Raw genomic sequence first — 19207 nt, forward strand, 5'->3', positions numbered from 1 at the left:
GACATGCTCTACTGTCTCAAAAAAAACCACGAGTGTTATATTGCCTGCCACACAGTCAACGTCTATTTCCTATTAATTGATTCATGTGGTATTACAATGTCAGTAACTTTAACCAGTGTTTGAGTTACCGCATGCTATCAGAGTGTGTGTGGGTCAAGGAGTCTGGAGTAGATAAATCTTGTTATCAGCTAGGTTTTTATGAGCTCTCTCATGAGTGACTCAGTCAAAGCGATACAGATAATATATAGACACTTGTCCTACTTTAACACTGACTTCATTGTTACCTCCCTGGTCTTCTGCTTTCACCTACATTGTCACTAGAGACTAGAGCTGAGTGTGGATGACAAATAAATATAAACATATAGATAAAAGCCCACGTCTGTTTTTCACATTGTAAGTTGTCATTTTGTAGACAAATTTTTCAGTCAACCTTGAAAAAACACATCTGCTCCATTCACTTTGTTAAAACTTTTTTAGTGGCGCAAAAGTCTGGCACAAATGCAAAACAGCATAATGACATGTCTCTTCCTCCTTTTTCAGTTTCAAAGACTATGGGACATCAAAGTGCCTTACAAAGATATGCATTAGTAACACTATTTTTAGTACAGATACTGTATATTTATTGTGTAATGAGTAACATTTATTGATCCTTAAAGGTTAGCTTTGTTACCTTTGGATAGAGCCATGCTGTTTCTCCCCTTCTTTTTTTTTTTTTGCTAAGCTAAGCTAGCATGCTACTGAGGGTAGCATCATAATTATTTGACAGGCCAACTGTGGTGCCAATTTTCCCACCTCACTCTGAGCTAGAAGGTGAAACAGTGGAATATTTTAACATCCCAAACTTGTCCTTCAAATATGATCATCTAAATGACTTAAAAATAATTTTAGGTTCCCACATACAGCTTGCTTTAAAATGTTTATGGTCATTGCTTTCTTGACATTTTTTGTCTTTCACTTCTTAACATATGACTGTCTTTGTTCTTAAAGCCACCTCCCTCCTCGGTTTAATTTCCATTTCTTTTGATCACCACACAATCACACAAAATACGCGCACACACACCACACACACACACACTGACACTGGTTGTTACGTCACACTCAGGGCGTTGTTAAGTGTTGTGGTTCATTAAGAATGGAGGGGCAAGGGGCCACCATGGTCACAAGAGCAAAGGTCAAGTGTCAAAAGGTCATGGTTGCAAGTCACAAGGTTAAATATAATGGACCCTTGTTTTTTTTTCTAAACCCAGCACTTCTTCTGTGCACTTTCAGAAAAATATATAAAGGTTATTCTGCCTTTTCTTCTAAGCAGACACTTCTACTGTTCTTCTTTTTAAACGAGAGAGCATATTTCTTCACTTGTGGAAAGTCTGTTGTCTCATTTCTAAAAAAGATGTGACTAGTTAGAAAATTGTTTCTAAATGATTTGATTTCCCTAGAAATGTTGTTTTTCTATGTATGTCAAGGTGTAACCTGTAGAACACCTTTTTGCAGCAGCTGATGCTTTTGATCTGCTTGAAAAAAGAAAAAAACAGCCAAAGTGTACATACACTCCTGGTAGCCACAAAATATCGATAAGGTAATATTTCAATGTCATGTCTCGTGTGATGCAATAATTAAATCGCTGGTGCACAATATGAATATTTTAATAATAAAACGGTGGCCCTGCCAATTTATGGCATCGCTACTTCATGACTCCTCATGGTGGAACTAAGGATATGAATGAGGGTAACCTGCACATAATTTAATCAGCCAAATAAATAGTTAAGCACTAAGTGGTGAACTGTCAACAAAATTGCAGTTAATAAATAAATGCATCAACCCTACACTTTACCTATTTAGGGTCATTTTGTAGTCTTCCATTTATCAGATATTATGATTTATTTATTATGTGATTGTCTTGCAATATATCAGTTATCACAGGAGCGCTGTGTGGTTATATAATTGTTATTGTTGTGACATGTATCTTATCATATTGGAGTTACCCTTGCGAGTCCTACCCTTAGCCACCCGCCACCTTTCACAGTTGGAGTATCTTACATTCACCTGTATACCACATGTTTCTAACAGTCAAGTCTAATGGTTAGACGCTTCAGTATTTAAGGGGTCCTTTTGAGTATTTGTTTGAATTTGGGACTCTGGCTACTTCTCAGAACCCTGTGTACACTCACTCTCAGTAAATGCCAGGCTCACTGGTCCTGTACCAGTGCTGCTGTCTTAGCGAGGGAGCTATTTCTCGGAGTTGTGCTGACCACACATACTCTACATTCCTTTCTTTTCGATAGCACTCTCCATAGTTTCTCAGAATGAAAAGAAACAGGATTGAAACGCCTCTCACAAAGACAAACTAACCTCTACAGTGCTGAAAACCAAAAGACATGCTGAGGTTTCATTGTGGTGAAGTCCGGTGATTTGACTTCTGAGTTGTATTTACCTCATAGGTACAGGTTCAGGTACAGCATAAAAGATTGAGATTTCTTTGTATGATTTTCAGACACATTTACAGAAACTACCCTAATGTACTTTAATGTTTGCTGAGGAGATTTATTCCAGGAGTATAAATACATTTGAAGATAAGAAGGCTGTTACACAGTCATACCGAATAGTCTGTGAACACACTCCTCTCAGAAAAGTATGTGTTGTATTCCAAGCCTGGGCATCCAGAGATAAGGTTGTGTTGACTACATACGAGTATAGCGAGGGTGTGATTCAGGCCGATGCAGAACATGAATGGTTATGGCTCAGAGCCTGCCGTCCCACACAGGGCGGTCTTGGCCAATAGACGATAAGCCCCTAGGGTCAGTTTGTTACCAGCTAATTGGTAGCATGGCAAGAATGCAGTAAAATGTCCCTTTGGCCAATGGAGGCATCATTTATTTTCCATGACAAGAAATAAGATCTGTTTGGAGTGGGAAAGTCAAAATGACTGATCTTTCATAAATTAGCAACCAGACTTGAATAAATCCCAACATTTTTATGTGAAAGCTGGATTAAATACTTGGGATTTAATGTTTGACAAATGTTAGTTTGACAGGGATGTCACTGCTGCCACTAGATATCCTTTAAACCAGTATATATATGACCTCTGAATCTTTGCTGCAAAGAAAACATTGTATCTTACAATCAGATCTGAGTTGTGCTTCAGGCAGTTACACACCTGTAAAAACACACAGTATATCTTTTGTTGCATCGCAGAGTGTGAGAGATCAGCAACTGTCTTCCTCTTATTTTTATACACAACATTTGGAGACCGAGAGAGAAGAAAAAGATTTAGAGGAGAGAAAGGGTTGAAAATCGACTTTTTACAAAGGCTGTCAAGGTCTTACAGGCCACTTCAAGGGAAGAGCTTTTGTAAATGGATAGAGAAAATATTGCGGACCGATTTGGAGGGCAGATAGACAGCAGATCAGTTTTAGAGAAGAGGGTGACAGTTTACTCAGCAGGACCGGTGAGCAGAAAGAAAGAGTCAGACAGTGATGACTTGGATGTCTCGGCTTTGAGAGAACACTTTGCTCAGTCTTCAACTGGCTTATCTTGTCTCAGTCACTGCAGATTGTATGACAACACGAAGAAACCATAATGGTTGTTGATTGTAGCTCACAGGGAGAACAGAGTTCCTGTTGAATGGCACCACAATCTGATGTGAGAGTTCAGAATCTAAGTCTTAAGTGTGAGAGAAAAGTGTGGTCCAACAAGAAGAGTCCAGGTCTGCACGATATAAGTGATTGATTGAAATCTTTATATCGAAGATGTATATATATATATATATATATATATTATTATTTATTTTTATTTTTTTTCAAGATAAATATGTATATATATGTATATATGTAAATGTAAAAAAGTGCAATATGCATGTGCCATTACATAATTCAATCTTGCATTGTGAAATGCAATAAATACAAAACAATATTAAATAGTGAGCGTTGTGTATCTGCTGTTCTTTGTGTTTTACAGAATACTGTTTGATTACTTAAGTATTTTAGGAAGGCACACAATCTCTTGATCCTGTGAATCTTGATCTAGTAATGAAGTGGTTTGAAATTGAAGCAAGTGGAGTGTTCACATAAACACAAACAGACAGCACAAAGGTGGGAAATGACTGGATAGCTTCACTTCCAAACAATCACCTGTTGTTCTCATTGTTTCAGTTCAGAAACCTGATATTTCCGTGTGTGTGTGTGTGTGTGTGTGTGTGTGTGTGTGTGTGTGTGTGTGTGTGTGTGTGTGTGTGTGTGTGTGTGTGTGTGTGTGTGTGTGTGTGTGTGTGTGTGTGTGTGTGTGTGTGTGTGTGTGTGTGTGTGTGTGTGTGTGTGTGTGTGTGTGTGTGTGTGTGTGTGGAACTCTTTGTTATGGTGGCCCTTTATAGTTTTGTACTGTAATTCTACCTCTGAATGAAACTTAGATGATATACTGTACATGTCAATAAAGAAAGCTAAACTTCTCTTGGTTCCTGCTGGCTTTTGACAGTCAGTGACATTGAAGGGGGATTTTGATGAATGAATTTAGGATTTTTGACACATATATATTTCACTTGCAGAGGGTTAAAAACGATTTGACACCAACCTGTAGTACAATAACTTGTAATACAGGTCTGTCTGTCCTACTCAGGTGTTTGCAGACATTATATGTGTCATCAAACATTTGACAGCCTCAAGGTTTATGAAGAAGTAACAGTTACCACCCTGATACCAAGAGCTGAGCTGATACATTTCAGACGGGACAAACGTCTTCAACACATTATATCACTGTGTAAACAATGCCTGTAAAAGTGTGGTGATGTTTTAACAGAGTAAAGTGATTGAGAATTTGACCCAAGGACCTCGTCTAGTTTAAGTGTTTTTCTTCCATCCTGGCTTGTGATATTTATAACCAAGTTTTAAGGAAGTGGCTACTCAGTTTATTGATTTTCTAATAAGGAATAGGGTAACTGTGGCAGATTACTTGTGAATGAAAAAAGACAGAAGTAAGTCACCCCATTTTTTACACTCTACCATCATCCTATCAGCCAGGGTTTGTGCCACAACACTGGAGCGTGTTAATAAAGCATTAGGATGAATCACCACCTGGCCTGTGCCGTGTGTTGTTATCCAGACACTCCCTCTCCCCGGAGAGGCCTGGACCTGTTCAGAGAGACACACAACACCGCAGGAGATTTAAGAAGGTGTGGTAGGCCTCTTGTCTTTATGGATCAGAAGAATAAACAGACAAGCAGGAAGTAAAGGGGGATAATGACAGGACAGCAGGAGTTCTGCTGGGGATGAAGGGTGGTTGTGTACCCACACCACTATGTGAATAATGAGTAAATGGGTGGGTGCTTTCAGGGATCCTAACTCTTGCTGCAAACTCCAGAGCAACAGTAATACAAATAAATCATTTACATATAAGGAAATTGAAGTATTTATTTGCATAAGTAAGAGAGCCAGTGATTATTTTCAGGAAACATTTGGTGTTTGAATATATTTATACTTTAGTTTTTCTAAAAACTGTGCTGAATCAGTTTAAAGAAAGTAAACAGGGAAACCAGTATGTAAGAAAAGGGTTATTACCACAGTAGGTTAAGTAATGTGTACCAGCTTGTCTCTAGGGGAGAAAGAGGGGGAAATTCACCAACTTATTGTGTAACCATTAATCTCCTTAGAATACTTGTTCAGTCTTACAGCATGTACAGTAGGAACAAAGATACGGTGTTTGGAACGTGGTTTTCTTTTTTCACTCAGTTAAAGTCAAGTGTTTGTGATAATTGCAAACTATTAAATTCACAAGAACAAAGTAAGTAGTGCTTAATGCTAACACTCCCCAAACGTCTTCTTTATGCCTTCCATAATTTTCACTTTTTGGATACACTTTAAAAAAAATCTGCTGTCACACACCCGTGCATGATACAACGACAGGAGCATCCAACAACCAAACAGTTTGAGGCCTCCAACACTTTAAGCCTATGGGGTAGTCGAAGGCTGATAGTAGCAGCACTAGCAGCAGTGAAAAATCCCTCGTGTGAGCTAAGCCCTGTTGTGTGTGACTCTGGAAACAAAGGGTGTCCAATGAGACAAGAACCTTTTCCTTAGTTCTGAGTCACCGTTACAAGGACTCCCAAGAGGGAGGAGGGGGGCTTTTGTGTGTATTTGTTTGCTTGGGTTTGTATGAGAAAGAGAGGGGGGAGGTGTTTGAAACAACCTGGGATGATGTGTGTTTGTGCACCAGAGTTGGATAGAGGTATGTTTTTTTTTCCTGTGCAGATGTAAATGTGGAAATTGTGGCTCATGTACGTGCAAGAGAGAAGGTGTAGGATTCAGAAGGAATTAAATAATTGGTCTGTTGACCTGGGTTTGAGCAATGTGAGAAGTTAGTCATAACTTGTTTGCTTTGTACTTGCATTGAACACATGATGCAGAAATAACAGCACCTGCCTGAAAGGTTTCATCAAAGTTCATTCTCTTCTTGCTGTTTGTTTTCTGCTGTGTATTTAGTCATGATTACACGGAGATAAGGGCCCAAGACTGGATGAAATCAGGACAACACTGATTTTTCTTGTTGTTCTTTTGACTTATTTCTATAGCTTTGAGTAGCCTATATTTTAATATTTTTTATAAAACTCATCATGTTCGATGAGTTTGCTGTGGCATTGTGTGTATTTTGTGCTGTTCATGACGGCTCTCCTTTCCCTTCCTGTGTGTTTGCAGGTAAGTGTGGCCCAGAAGCACGCACATGGCAAATGTCTTCCTGTGTGTAAACTCACACTTTGAAATTGAAATGCAGCCACACCCTGCTCATTATGTTCTCAGTCAAATACCCAAACATAAACTGCTCTCTCTAACCATGTAATATGATGACAGTCATATTCACATGCTATTCATCCTTGATGATGATTATACCCATTTCCTCTTTTCATTCAACTTTCCCTCCTCTTTCTTCCACAACTGTCTCTTCATACAGGACAAAACATGCACAGCACTTTTCAATCACCAGGGGGCAGGAGAGAACCAAGTTAAAATGTGTTTTTTGTACCCACACACATCGACTCAGTAAAGTTTATTTTCCCTCCATTTGTAAAACCACTGATGGCAAATTGCAATTTTCTTTTTCATAACTCACATTGAATTTATAGATAGAATAAATGTTTTCTCTCTCTCTTTAGGTGTCTTTGTAATATAAGTCTTTAGTCTATTATATTCTGTTCTGCCTGCGTAGGCTACAGACCCATTGGAATAAAAAAACAATGGAGTTTTATGGTCATTCCAGCATCTTTACTAAAGGGCTTTTTAAGCAGCAGCTTACCCACTTGGCTCTTTTTGCTTCATCATCTCTCCTATTAATTGTAACTTTTGCCCTTTTCTGTCCACAGTCTTTTACTGTGTCTCATCTCAATACTGTTTGTTTCTGGTGCACACTCTGTAATAACCTTATTATACTATTTTAGGGAGGACAGTATGTTTAGCCATATTGTAGGCCTACTTTTATGGCACCTTTAAAACTCTAGTTGTCACTTCATGTCGTAGGCTACATCAACGATCTGGGGCATGTTAAAAATCGTGTGGCTGAACTACCGTATTGGTATCCACTCGTGATACTTTTGACATTTTATACTGGATTACTGATGATCTCGGCCCTCTCTCTCTCTCTCTCTCTCTCTCGCCCTCGTCCGATCTCCCTCCCCCCTCTCTCTCTTTGGTTGTGTTTGTAGAGGCTGATCTTGTGCGTAAAACATCCCCAATATTTGAGGCGCTCCAGGGATTTAGCGAGCATGCCCAGTCCGCCCCTCTCAGCACTAGAGGAAACCACTGGTGCAGCATAGAAGTCATACCAAGCATAGCCTGCGTGTCAGTGCAGTCGACTTACAGCTGGCTGTGAGGACAACTGACGCTACTCTCTTTTTGCTCTTTATCACCGCGATACTTTCACTCGTGTTAAAAAAACAACAACTATACAAAACGTATTCAAACCTGGGAGTATCCAGTTTTAACCTTCCGTCAAAGGGTTTATAATTTAGAAAGGGGGGTTCTTCCAAACTAAAGTTGGAGGCTGGGCCTTTAGCTTTTTGACCGTCGACAGAGAAAAAAGAAGAAAAAAGCTGGTCTTTTTTTTTAACAACTCGATAAATGCTTCTAACGAAAATGGACCTGTTGAACTACCAGTACCTGGACAAAATGAACAACAATATTGGCATTCTCTGCTATGAAGGTAAAGTGGAGGTTTTCGGGCTGTTTGTGGGTGTTACTACTGTTGTTTTTAAAACGTGAAGTTACGCTGCGAGTTAAAGTTATCGACGTAGAAACTCAGGTTACGACGTTTAATACGCCGCGCAGTGGGGAAGTTTAAAGTTTACGCACATGAACTTCTTGAATTTCTAAGCGATTCATGAATGTAAATTGAAACTTGTCATAACTTTTTAAACGGTTTAATCCTACGTTATATTTCCATGGGACGTGCTACCACTTCTAGCTCACTGGGTTAACATTATTTGCTCGTTATTTTACACATTTTGAGTGTGTTTATTATCCTGACTTGTTGTTTCCGCGCTATTGATCGTTCTTCAAAAGGGAGACCTGACAAATGACTGCGATGAAAGGCTGAATAATAGAGTGCATGAAGCCATGTGTGGATTTCAGGGCTTTCCAGTGCCCGATTCACTCTTTTACTACATATTCAGTTATTCTGACTTTCTGCTATCCATTACTCATTATAATCCCACATAATCTGCATTTTAAAATCTGTATCCCGTTGTGTAGGCCTCGCACGTTTCTCCTCTCCCCTCTCTCCTCTTTCCAGTCTGGACTACAAGTTATTTCTAGCATGAGCAGCCTAGAATTTAATGTTATGTCATGGACACGCAGTGCTTCCATGTCTCAGCAAAGCCACTGACTTTGGAGTAGTGCAGCTCCTGTCCTCTGCTCTGTAGTTATTGCTCTCATGTCAGGGAGTGTAATATCATCCAGTCTTTCTGGGGGCTAAATAAGAGTTCCTTCCTGTGCTCCTTTGCCCCTGATTTCTACTGATACATTCAAAAATATACTCACTCACGCAAGGCTGCAGATGTCTTACTGCATTCTCATGATTTTCAGATTTGGAAACTAATAATGTACATTTGAATAACGGATTTACCACACAGAAAGTAGTAGAAGACTGCAATAGAACATGTTTTTAAAGTTAATGACCACTAGTTATTGCCCATCCATGTTTTCATTATACAAAGAAATGAAATGTGCAGCTTTACAAACATTTGCTACATTCTTTATCAGAAACTGGGTAGTTTACTTGAACATCTTGTGACCGTATTTTGCAGTCCTTTGTGACTGAAAAATACTCTGCAGATTTGCATGGAAGTCAGAGAAGAGGTTTAGCAGGTGGCCAATGCCTTCATTATGACCCCTGTCAACAGAGTTGTATCTAATGATTTTCTGCAAAGTAAATGTTGTGTTCCTGTATTACCAGAGTGCAGACCAACTTAATACTTGTATGCATGTGACATTTCAAGTTTTGTTCCTCAGGTCAGGCACACAAAATATGTTTGTGTGATTTCAGTGACAGTAAAGCCTGGTTCTGCTCTGAATCTATGCCAAACCTGATTTATTGTACAAATTATCGTGCCCCAAAATTAAAATCAATACGTTATTCCACGGTTAAAGTAGAGTCTGGGGCTCCTCCTCCTGGAACTTTTTACTATCAAACACTATAATTCTTGTATTCTTGTGTATTTTTTTATTAACTTCACTTTATTTTTGTCAAAGAAAAATTACTTCATGTTAATAATATCTGGTTCTTCTTGCATGGATGTCAAATTTCACATTCTAGTGTGTGATCATTCACATGTAGTCTGATGATGAACCTGAAAAACACAGAGAGAAGTTTACTTCTTCACCTAAGCTGTCTTCTTACCTTACAGAAAGATAAATTATCCCGATGTGAACATAATTCACTTTCTATAATAGTATTATTTCTCTGGTATTATGAAATCTTTGTCTCTCTTCATGCCTTGGTGATAATACGCCACACTTTTCTTCCTCCTTGGTAGTTTGGTTTTGGTATGTTTTCTGGTGAACTGGAGTAAATACGATAAAGGGCTGCCGTCATATTAGCGTACAGCCATAATTGCAGTTAGAAATGATGGCAGAGTGTTGAAGGCCCTGGTGCACGAAACCATGGCGACTGAAACCAATTGTATAATGTTGTACTTGGAGCTGATCAATAGCTTTGCGTTTTCCTTCTGAAGGATTTCAAATATGATTACGATATTTGAAAATTTGTAAACAGTTGAAATATGATGCTACCCAGCAGACCAATCACAGGGCTTGGGATCTGCAGCATTTCGATGCTTATTTAGGATTTTTGAGGAGGTGCACGTGCACGTCAGGCTATACGTATGTAGGCTTCTGTGTAGGTACGGGGCTATGCAAATCTATGACACATGTTACGGCATAGATTTGACACGAGAATAAATTAGGCTGAAAGCTCAACCATCAGTTGAGAGATGGTTTAGCAGATAAAAACACTGCCACTGGGTTTGCATTGAAGCCAATTAGAAGGTTTCCTGTGTCCTTGCAAAGCTTTGTACTTCAGGTTTTATCTTGTCTTTCTTAATGAAGGAAATAACCAGAGTGAAGGTGGGAGTACAGTTCTATTTAGAGGTATTAATATATGTGTATAACATCTGGGTGTGATGGGTTTAGACATAAAGATTTCTTTCTATCTTGGGAAGCATGTCTTTTGAGGATTAGGCCATTTATTTGTTTTTCTATTTGTGTGTGTGTGTGTGTGTGTGTTTGTGGTGTTTTAGCTGACTGAGCTATAATCTGACTCCATCATGTGCCTTGTGATAAGAAAATACAGATAAAAGAGCAGAGCAGGGAAAACAGCCAACCAGTACAAAGAGTGAAAGAAAAGCCCCACATGTTCAAACAAATTGAGCCAAGAAGGGTTGAAGGAGCTGAGTGCTATTGTGGGAGTTATGACTTATTATGCATGAGTTTGAATACTTTCCTTGTTACAAACAGACATAGGCTCTAATACTGGTACACTGTCTGAGAACTTCAGTGCTTTTGTCGAGGCTTTCACACCATTGTTATCACCATCATTTATTAGCAAGTGCAAAAAGAACACTTGTGATGCCTGTAATAAAGTGAAAAAATATAAAAATCACATTCAGCATTTCCTTCTGTTGTCGCTATCCTAAAAATAGAATATGTGTGGAAGATATTGTTGATGGCTTTTAAGTGGTTCCAAACAGCGCTCATGATGCGAGGTAGCATGGTCTGAAAAGAGGACTGGAATAAAATCCTAAAGTCATTCTTAGGGGTCAGAACAAGACCTTTTCATGTAAGCCTTTCAGGACCTAGTATATCCGTCAAGAACCACATTCAATATAACCATCCATTGTGGTCGATTAAAATGTGAATCAGAAGTGTAACATTGATGACATGTGCAGTTGTTAAATGTGGATTTCTTTCTTTCTCAACAATATACAAGGGCGCTGTTGATTATATTTTCGTAAATGATTGTGTTGAGCGAGACGTGTGATTGATTTTCTCTCACTTTCACTACTCCAGCACTCTGTTCCTTTCCTTCTCTCGGTGTGTTTGGTGTTTGCCTGCTGTTCCTCTGTCCAGCTCTCCCTTTCTCTCTGAAAAGCTGCTATCAGTTGTAGTCCTGGCAGTGTTGGGTCCAGGGGAATGCTGACTGTCTGTTTTTTGCTGCTGAGCAGATGAAAATAAACAGGATGAAAATCTCAACTTCTCTCCCTCTTCTCCTTCTTTACTGTGTTCCTTTTTTCTGTCAGAGATCAAACTGATTTAACATCCGGTCGAAAAGTTCAGCTTACATAGACATGAACGTTTGTCTTTCTTTTAAGTATTAAAAGTCTAAAACCTCTAAGGACTTTAAAAATAAAGGTAAGAGAGGCAAGTTCAGTTTACTGAGAAACTCAGCCAAAAATAATCACTTTGCTGCTTTGCAGAGAGAGAAGAGAGGACATGCCTGGACTCATCTTTTTAAGTATGGGGGGGGGGGGGTAGTAGAGGGAGGGTGAGGGAGGAAGAAAGAGAGAGGCAAATGGAGAGATAGAGGTTCACCTCCGTTTGTAATCCAATCTCATCCAGATTTCCAAGCTGTTTGAAGTTCTGTCAAGAGACATAGGCTTTGATCATGTCGACTTAATGAACTGAGAGAGCAGAGAAGGGAAAGGTAGAGAGAAGATTGACTTCTGTGTAACAACCCCACTGTCTGCTGGTTGAGAAAAAATAGTTGTAGTAATGTAGTTTAATTTCCATGTTCTTCATGAACTGAACAAAATGTACATCATGCTGAGTTAATATTTGTTAAACCAATCAGCTGTTACTTATTTATGTAGTGTCTTGAGCCTCACTTCTTCTTAGTGGTTGTGTTTGTATCTTGACTTTTACAAATGTAGGATTTATTTCAGAGTTCGATTCAGTTTGATGTGAATTACTTGCAACTGAGAGTAATGGTGTCCAGTGTTACTGTTCAGCGGCAGAGAAGTCAACTGGGTTTGACTCTAGACAGCTGAATGTCTTATTTGTGTGCAGGGAAACACTCACAGATTCACCCCTTGTTGAGCGCTTCACTTCTGAACCTCTGATAAGCTATTGTGTGTCCTGGGGTCTGATTGGTTAGTGTGGTGTGTCACAGTCTCCCTTCTTTTCTTTTCTTTTTTGCCTTTGCTCCGTCCTGCCAAAAACAATGATGTCACCCGCCTTGTTGCCATGGTACACAGTGGGGCGAGCAGGAACATGCCAGAGAGAGAGAGAGAGTGAGGGTAGCTGCTACTGTGTTTGGGAGGCCATGCTAAAACTACACATACAAAGAGGAACAGTGGAGGAATAGAGCACACCATTTACTACATTACAAAGCCTTTTCAGTGTGTATGTTTGTGCGTGAGCTAAGGTCTTCAGAATGACTTAATGATATAATAAGTTTTCGTTTTAAACTAGTTTTCACCAAGATTTCTTTGCCTCGTATTCAAAAGACATTGTGATTTATCCACCAAAAGAACATAGTCCACCTTTTTTTACATACAAAAATCTCGGCCTTTTAGACAGCACAGGAAACGTTAGCTGTAAACAAACGGGTCAGTAGCATTGTGCTAGTCATTGATTGCACAATGAAGGAAGTTTCCAGCAGAATCATAATAACTTTGCGCTTCTTATTCATGACTGCATATCTTAATAGTAAACATTGCAATTAGTAAGCGCAGCAGAATAATCACAAATATTATTACAATACTATTTGAATGATCACATCTCCACTGCGCTTCTAACCTTTCCTGGTTCCAGTTTTTTAATTTTGCAAAAGCGACACCAGAAACACAAATTATTCTCCAGAAAATAATCAACACTGCAGTTTAATCACGTTTGAAACATGGAAAATCAATTGCAAATGGCAAAAGAGCAACAGTTGGGTTTTGTGCTTAGATATAGTGTTAGTGACTAACCTTTTATTACAAATTATTGGAGTAGTTAAAGGATAAGATACGGGTTGAAATGGGGGTTTTAGTCTTTGGCTTTATGTTTTCTTTGGGGAAACGTCAGACAGATACACAAGGCCGGCAAAGCAGTGGAAAGTCCCCGTGCTGAAGCTGAGCCAGTGGTAGTTTTCCTGATTCTCTTTTGCTTTTACTCCCACTCACTGACGACTCTAAAGGCCTTCTGTACTAGGACAAGACTGGAGGAAAGCACAGAGAGTCAAATACAGAGGAAGAAATAGTTCACACACCACACACACACACACACACACACACACACACACACACACACACACACACACACACACACACACACACATGCAAAACCCATCCACAACTGTTTCTTCCAAACCATTCCTAACCAGATCTGCTTATGCCAGAGGTTTGTGCCTCACTCAGCAAACTGTGTAAGTCAACAAAATCCAAAGTTTGAGCTGGAGCACAGCCTGTACAGTAACCCTGTCATGAAGACGTTTTTGTGGTCAACTTGTTAAATGTAGCAATAAAGAAGTCACCTTCTACTTAAAAATAACATCATTTTGAGTGATTACCATAATTTATGTCCATGGGTTAGTGGAAGTGAAGCACGTGAGTTGGCAGGCGTTCATTCTCAGTCATGTTTTGAAAAGACCATAAGTATACTCACATATGCAGTATATATTCTTGTCCTCGTTCAGTGTTTGTATAAGGTGGAGTTTTATTTCTTCCTGAACTTATGTCTCCCTTTTCTGTTATCTTTCCTCAGGTGAAGCAGCTTTGAGGAGCGATCCCAGACTCCAGTCCCTTTCTCTATCCTCATCTTCCTCCTCCTCATCGTCATCCTCCTCCTCTTCTTCATCCTCCTCCTCCCTTTGCAGCCACAGGACAGGTCCTCCTCCCATCAGCCCGACAAAGAGGAAGCTGAGCGGGGACCAGGGGGACAGCGACATGGACGACAATGAACATGTGGCCAAGATGAGCCGACTGTTTGCTGCACAGCTGTAAGTATGCGTACTAAGAAACGTTAATTTCTGTTGTACAAGTACACAGGCACCTACACACTTTATAATGAAATTCATAATGAGGAAAATTGGCTTATTTTGCGTAGATGCTCATTTCCTGGGGTGCAAGTACAACGTATTTTTCTATCATTGCACCTTTTTATTTTCTGTCTCTCATCTTTTCACATAAACACACGTCATCTGCAGAGGCTTAATTTCTGTCGACATATACACAAACAGAACTCATTTCTTTTTAAGGAAGCAATTTTCAAAACTTGTTCATGTGAGTGTCTCCGTTGTGTGTGTGTGTGTGTGTGTGTGTTTGCAGACTCCTCAATCTGAGAAGCTGTGCACAGGGCAGGCTTTCTCAGAAGTCCCACTTTGGGCTCCGTGGGTGCTGCACCAGGTTTAGCCAGTTACACAGTTGTCTCGTTATATTTGCAGAGCTCTGTCAGGCTGGAAACAGGGACTGCACAACAGAAAGATTACTCGCATCTCTAAAGTTCCCACATTCCCGCTTCCAGAGATTCCAGAGATTCTGGAGCACTGATTGGTGGCGGAGCTGCCCAATGCTTTGGCTGGTGGAAGTGGAGTTAGTTCTCCCGACCCCTTCTTGGTTTTACTGATTCAGTCATAGGACTCCAGTTGTTGCTATTTATTGCAGAGACAGTCAAGCAGGTGTTAGCTAGAGCTGTGCAGTTTTGCATGCATGCTAATTCTTAGCAGTATGTCATGGCTGTTGCTGAAAATAGTGGCATTATTATAAATTCAAGATAGCTGTTGTTTTTTATGTCTTCACGGCTGTATTGTCAGTCCACATGGCTGTGATGTGACACAATGGAACACAGAAGATCATACACTGGATATAGTGGAAGCCCTGGATTAAGAAGAGAGCACGGTTACTGGCAGTGTATTTATGTGTTTGAGCATGTGAAAAGACAGAATGTGTGGATGCACTTGCAGCACATCAAGCTATTTGTGTAACACAATCCGCTTTTAGACCTTTAAAGCAACTGTAGACCGTTTGCATTCAGCGTTGGCCAAGAGTCGCAGCAACAGCACACGTATCAAAATGTACAAATAGGTTTCTCAAACCTCTCTGGCAGTTAATCACAACTTTCCCATAAATCAAACGCTTTCCTTTCATAATCGCAGTTAATTGGCACAGTAGTGGTTGTTTGAAGTTATCTGAGCAGCATACATCCACACTGTTTCCAAGACGATCCTGTTCTTTTGCCAGAATTAGCTAATGGCTTATACGTGGTGACTCCAACAACAAAGGTGATTGCAAAATCTGGATATATTTACTTGGCTATTACATAACACTAGGTAGGGATATATTATGTCCACAGAGCTTGTGTTACAGGTACAAATCCACGACTTTTGAATCAAGTTGTTCTCGTGGCACGGGGGGAGGGGTCTTTTGTTCCTTCATCTTGTGACCGCCTGGGCTCACATAACAAGGGATTAGCTTGTGCGCCTTGACATTTGTGCAGAGTCATCTTGCTTTCTGTTATGGATGTGTCAGTGATGAGAGAGTTACCATTATAATCTTCAGTGAACCATCGCTGTAATTCTTTCTTCTCGCTCTGTGTTTTATTTTTGTTGCCTTTGTTGTTTCTCTCTCTGAGGGATATTTTTGATGCACATTGGGGTTAAATTGTTCTCCTGCTTGTATATCATGACATGGAGTTTGTTAGTGAGTCTGCTGAAGTACAATGGGACTCCTTGTCATATCAACTTTCAGCAATTATTGCAACTTTTTCCCGCAGCTTTCTAAATGCAGCCTTCCTATTGGTAAAAATAGGTTGTAACATAAACTGATATAAGAGCCTCTGATGTTTAAGATTTCAAACTAATTATTGTTTGATGGTTATTTCCTAGAGGCACACAGTGCCTTAATCTCTTTATTTAATCATCATTGTAATTATGACCTTGAATTTGGCTCGAGCTGCTAAAGGTTAATCTCAACCCGAGAGAATTAACAGTTGACAGCTGCAACTTGAATTGAACCTCAGCTCAACCATCATAAAGATGTTTTTTTCATCTTGGAAACCAGTTTGCCCCAGGGCCATCCTAAATATGTCGTATTTTTAATTCTTTAATTTAAGGTTTTTCTTTGAGGGCACTCTTCCCCTGGCAAAGGTAACTTCGGAGTGACATGTTGAAACCTGCAGTCGGAGTCAGTTTCTGAAAAGTTTTCCTCTTTGTTTGAACTGCTGTTCCTGTTCTAAGAGCAGTGATTACACTAAAGTGGAGAATGATGGGTTGTCGGTGCAGAAAAGGTTAAAAATAGTCAGTAAAAACAGCCTGAAGAGTAGGCTACACGCTGCAAAGTTATTGGCACTAAAATCGTCTTTATTTAACACAATGAGCTTTCTCCTTCATTTAAACCATCTGTCAATCATAGGAGCAGACATTAGGAGCAGTGATTAGGTTTAATTTGAAAATGATGGGCTTAGTGTTTGGGAAAAACTAGACTGAAAACCAGAAAATGACCCCACCTTCCCCTCCAATCACACACAGGCTCAGACATGTACACAGTTCAAATGTCCAGAGATGGTTATCTGACACCATTCTAGCAGTTGGATTTTGCTGGCTGCTTCTGTGCGTGCAGCTTGTTTTTTTTAATTTTTGTCTACACAGATTGCTCTCCTCAACTGTTCCTGCATGTTTAGAAGCTTTTGTGTTCATCGTCTTGTTTATGACTTTCTTTTGCTCAAATGGCAGTATTCATGTGGGCATTTTTTTACTATATTAGCTTCCAAAAATTGGGGTTTTTCTGTGAAGCTACTTGTTTTTCGTTTTCTGAAAGGCCAGTCGTATTTTCAGTGAGTTTTGACACAGACATACACCTGACACCTCAGACTTGAGTTGGGGCTACGAAGAGGGAGCTAAGGTTTCCTCTTTTGTCTAATCACAACAATCTGAAGTCAGTGGAAGGCTCAGGAAAGAAAACTTTGTTAAACAACTCAAGCTTTTTGTACTGTGCAATAGTGATAACTTTAAAGTCATTCCATTTTCTTACATATTAAAAAAGTGTAATGCTAAATAGTGTTAAAGTTTGATAGTATTGGCAACCCTAGTGAAAGGCTAGTACATGTTTTTCTTTTAGTTAGTTTGCATGTGTGTGTGCAGGTATGCACATGTGTCGTTGTGTGTGCTCTCCCATCTTTGTGTTTGTGTTTGTGTGTGTGTGTGTGTGTGTGTTGAGTGGGCTCCTTGTCAGGCTGCAGGGGCTACTTTCTCATTTTCTCTGAGGAGTAGGAGGAGTCTTGAACAAAGAAGCCTTATCCTGTCCGCTGGAGCCTGCGGGCTGGAAGCTTGTTGCTGCCTGCCCGCCTGCCCGCCACTCTGCAGTTGTAAACTTGCCAGAATAAAAGTCTTCTTGCTCAGCTGTTTGATCCCTCTTTAAGAATAAGAGCAAGTCACAGAACAAGGCCTTGTGTATGATTTTAATCAGAGAATAACACTGTAGGAAAGTGTATATGCACCTGCCAGGTTACATGGTTACAGGTTACACATAATTAGAAACAGGTTTGTTGATATCCTTTGACTTAGAAATGAGGTAGTGTATCAAAGAAGAATTTAGTTCATTATATTGTGGTTATATTTCTTGATATTTTGTTCTCTGCCATCCTCTTAAGTGTGATTCTGGAGCTGAATTTAATTTCCACATATATTTTACAAATCAAGCCATATGCTTTCCTTCCTTCTTTTATATTCATGCTTTACTCCGAAGGTACTCCTGCAGAACCAGGAGCTTGAAGACTTATCTAAGATAACCAAGTCTGCTCCATTAAGTACTGTAGCATACAGAAAGTGCAGCTGCTTTCTACTGGGAACTTCAGCAGCAAGTTGTTCACATGGAAGTTTCTCCATAATCCAAATGGAGAGAAAAAAGTGCAAGGAAGAGTCTGTGTGTATGTGTGTGTGTGTGTGTGTGTGCGCGTGTGTGTGTGTGTGTGTGTGTGTGTGTGTGTGTGTGTGTGTGTGTGAGAGAGAGAGAGAATGGGCCAGGCCTGGTGAAGTCATTGTTACCCTCTTGTTTTACATGGGATTATTTATGTAGTGTGTGTGTGAACATGTGGGGAAAGGAGGGAGGGCATGTGGGTGTCTTTTTTTCCTGATGCTGTATGTTTGTGTGTTCACATGTTGTTTTCTTTGCCTTCTTGTTGTGGTCTCCCCATATCCGATCAGTCCAAGCTTTGATAAAGAATGATTTTCTTCAGCTCTTGCTCCCAGAAGTCAGTAAACTGTCAAATATATGCTTCATTTTAATTGGGATTTCTTTTACATGAGGGAAAATCTGAAAGATTTAAAATGGTGACATTTGAAATTAAAATGGTCAGCTTGCTTTAGATGTGAAGCATAGAATAAGATCTAAAATTTTACTTTTTATTTATTGTTGTATGTCAAGGAAGAAACTTTATTTATAAAAATAATGTTCTGTGAATGACACCTGTAATGGTGTATTTCCACTTAGTTTTTACTCTTATTTAAATGACACAAATAATATTGCTGACTTCTGTACAGTCCAGCTTCTGAAACTTGGCCTGAGACGAGACAACTGTGTAGACACCTTTGTGTAGTTTATATACATAGCCTGGGTAGCCCCTCTGGCTTCCTTTCTGTGTGTGTGTGTGTCTTTGTGATATTTTGTTGGTTTCTGCAGACCTCACAGAGCTTGGGCCTGGTTGTAACCTGTGGTCGAGCCTTCATCCTCCTCTGCCTTTTTCTTTTCTGCAGTTTTCTC

The 19207-nt window shown here is 39.7% G+C and overlaps 1 protein-coding gene across 2 annotated transcripts in view; it reads left to right on the forward strand.

Moving 5' to 3' along the window:
* The window catches only part of vgll4b (vestigial-like family member 4b), a 36315-nt gene that overhangs the window by 6656 nt on the left and 10452 nt on the right, over positions 1-19207 (forward strand). Inside the window, exons 1-2 of one of the 2 annotated variants that reach the window (XM_061043158.1) lie at positions 7731-8178; positions 14217-14451. In XM_061043158.1, the coding sequence (XP_060899141.1) occupies positions 8097-8178; positions 14217-14451 (317 nt within the window). In that variant the 5' untranslated portion in view covers positions 7731-8096. Of the gene's footprint in view, positions 1-7730; positions 8179-14216; positions 14452-19207 lie in introns of those variants that run through there. The other variant, XM_061043159.1, reaches the window with a different exon arrangement.

The sequence above is a fragment of the Labrus mixtus genome, chromosome 7 (assembly GCF_963584025.1).
Source record: "Labrus mixtus chromosome 7, fLabMix1.1, whole genome shotgun sequence".
Lineage (NCBI taxonomy): Eukaryota > Metazoa > Chordata > Actinopteri > Labriformes > Labridae > Labrus > Labrus mixtus.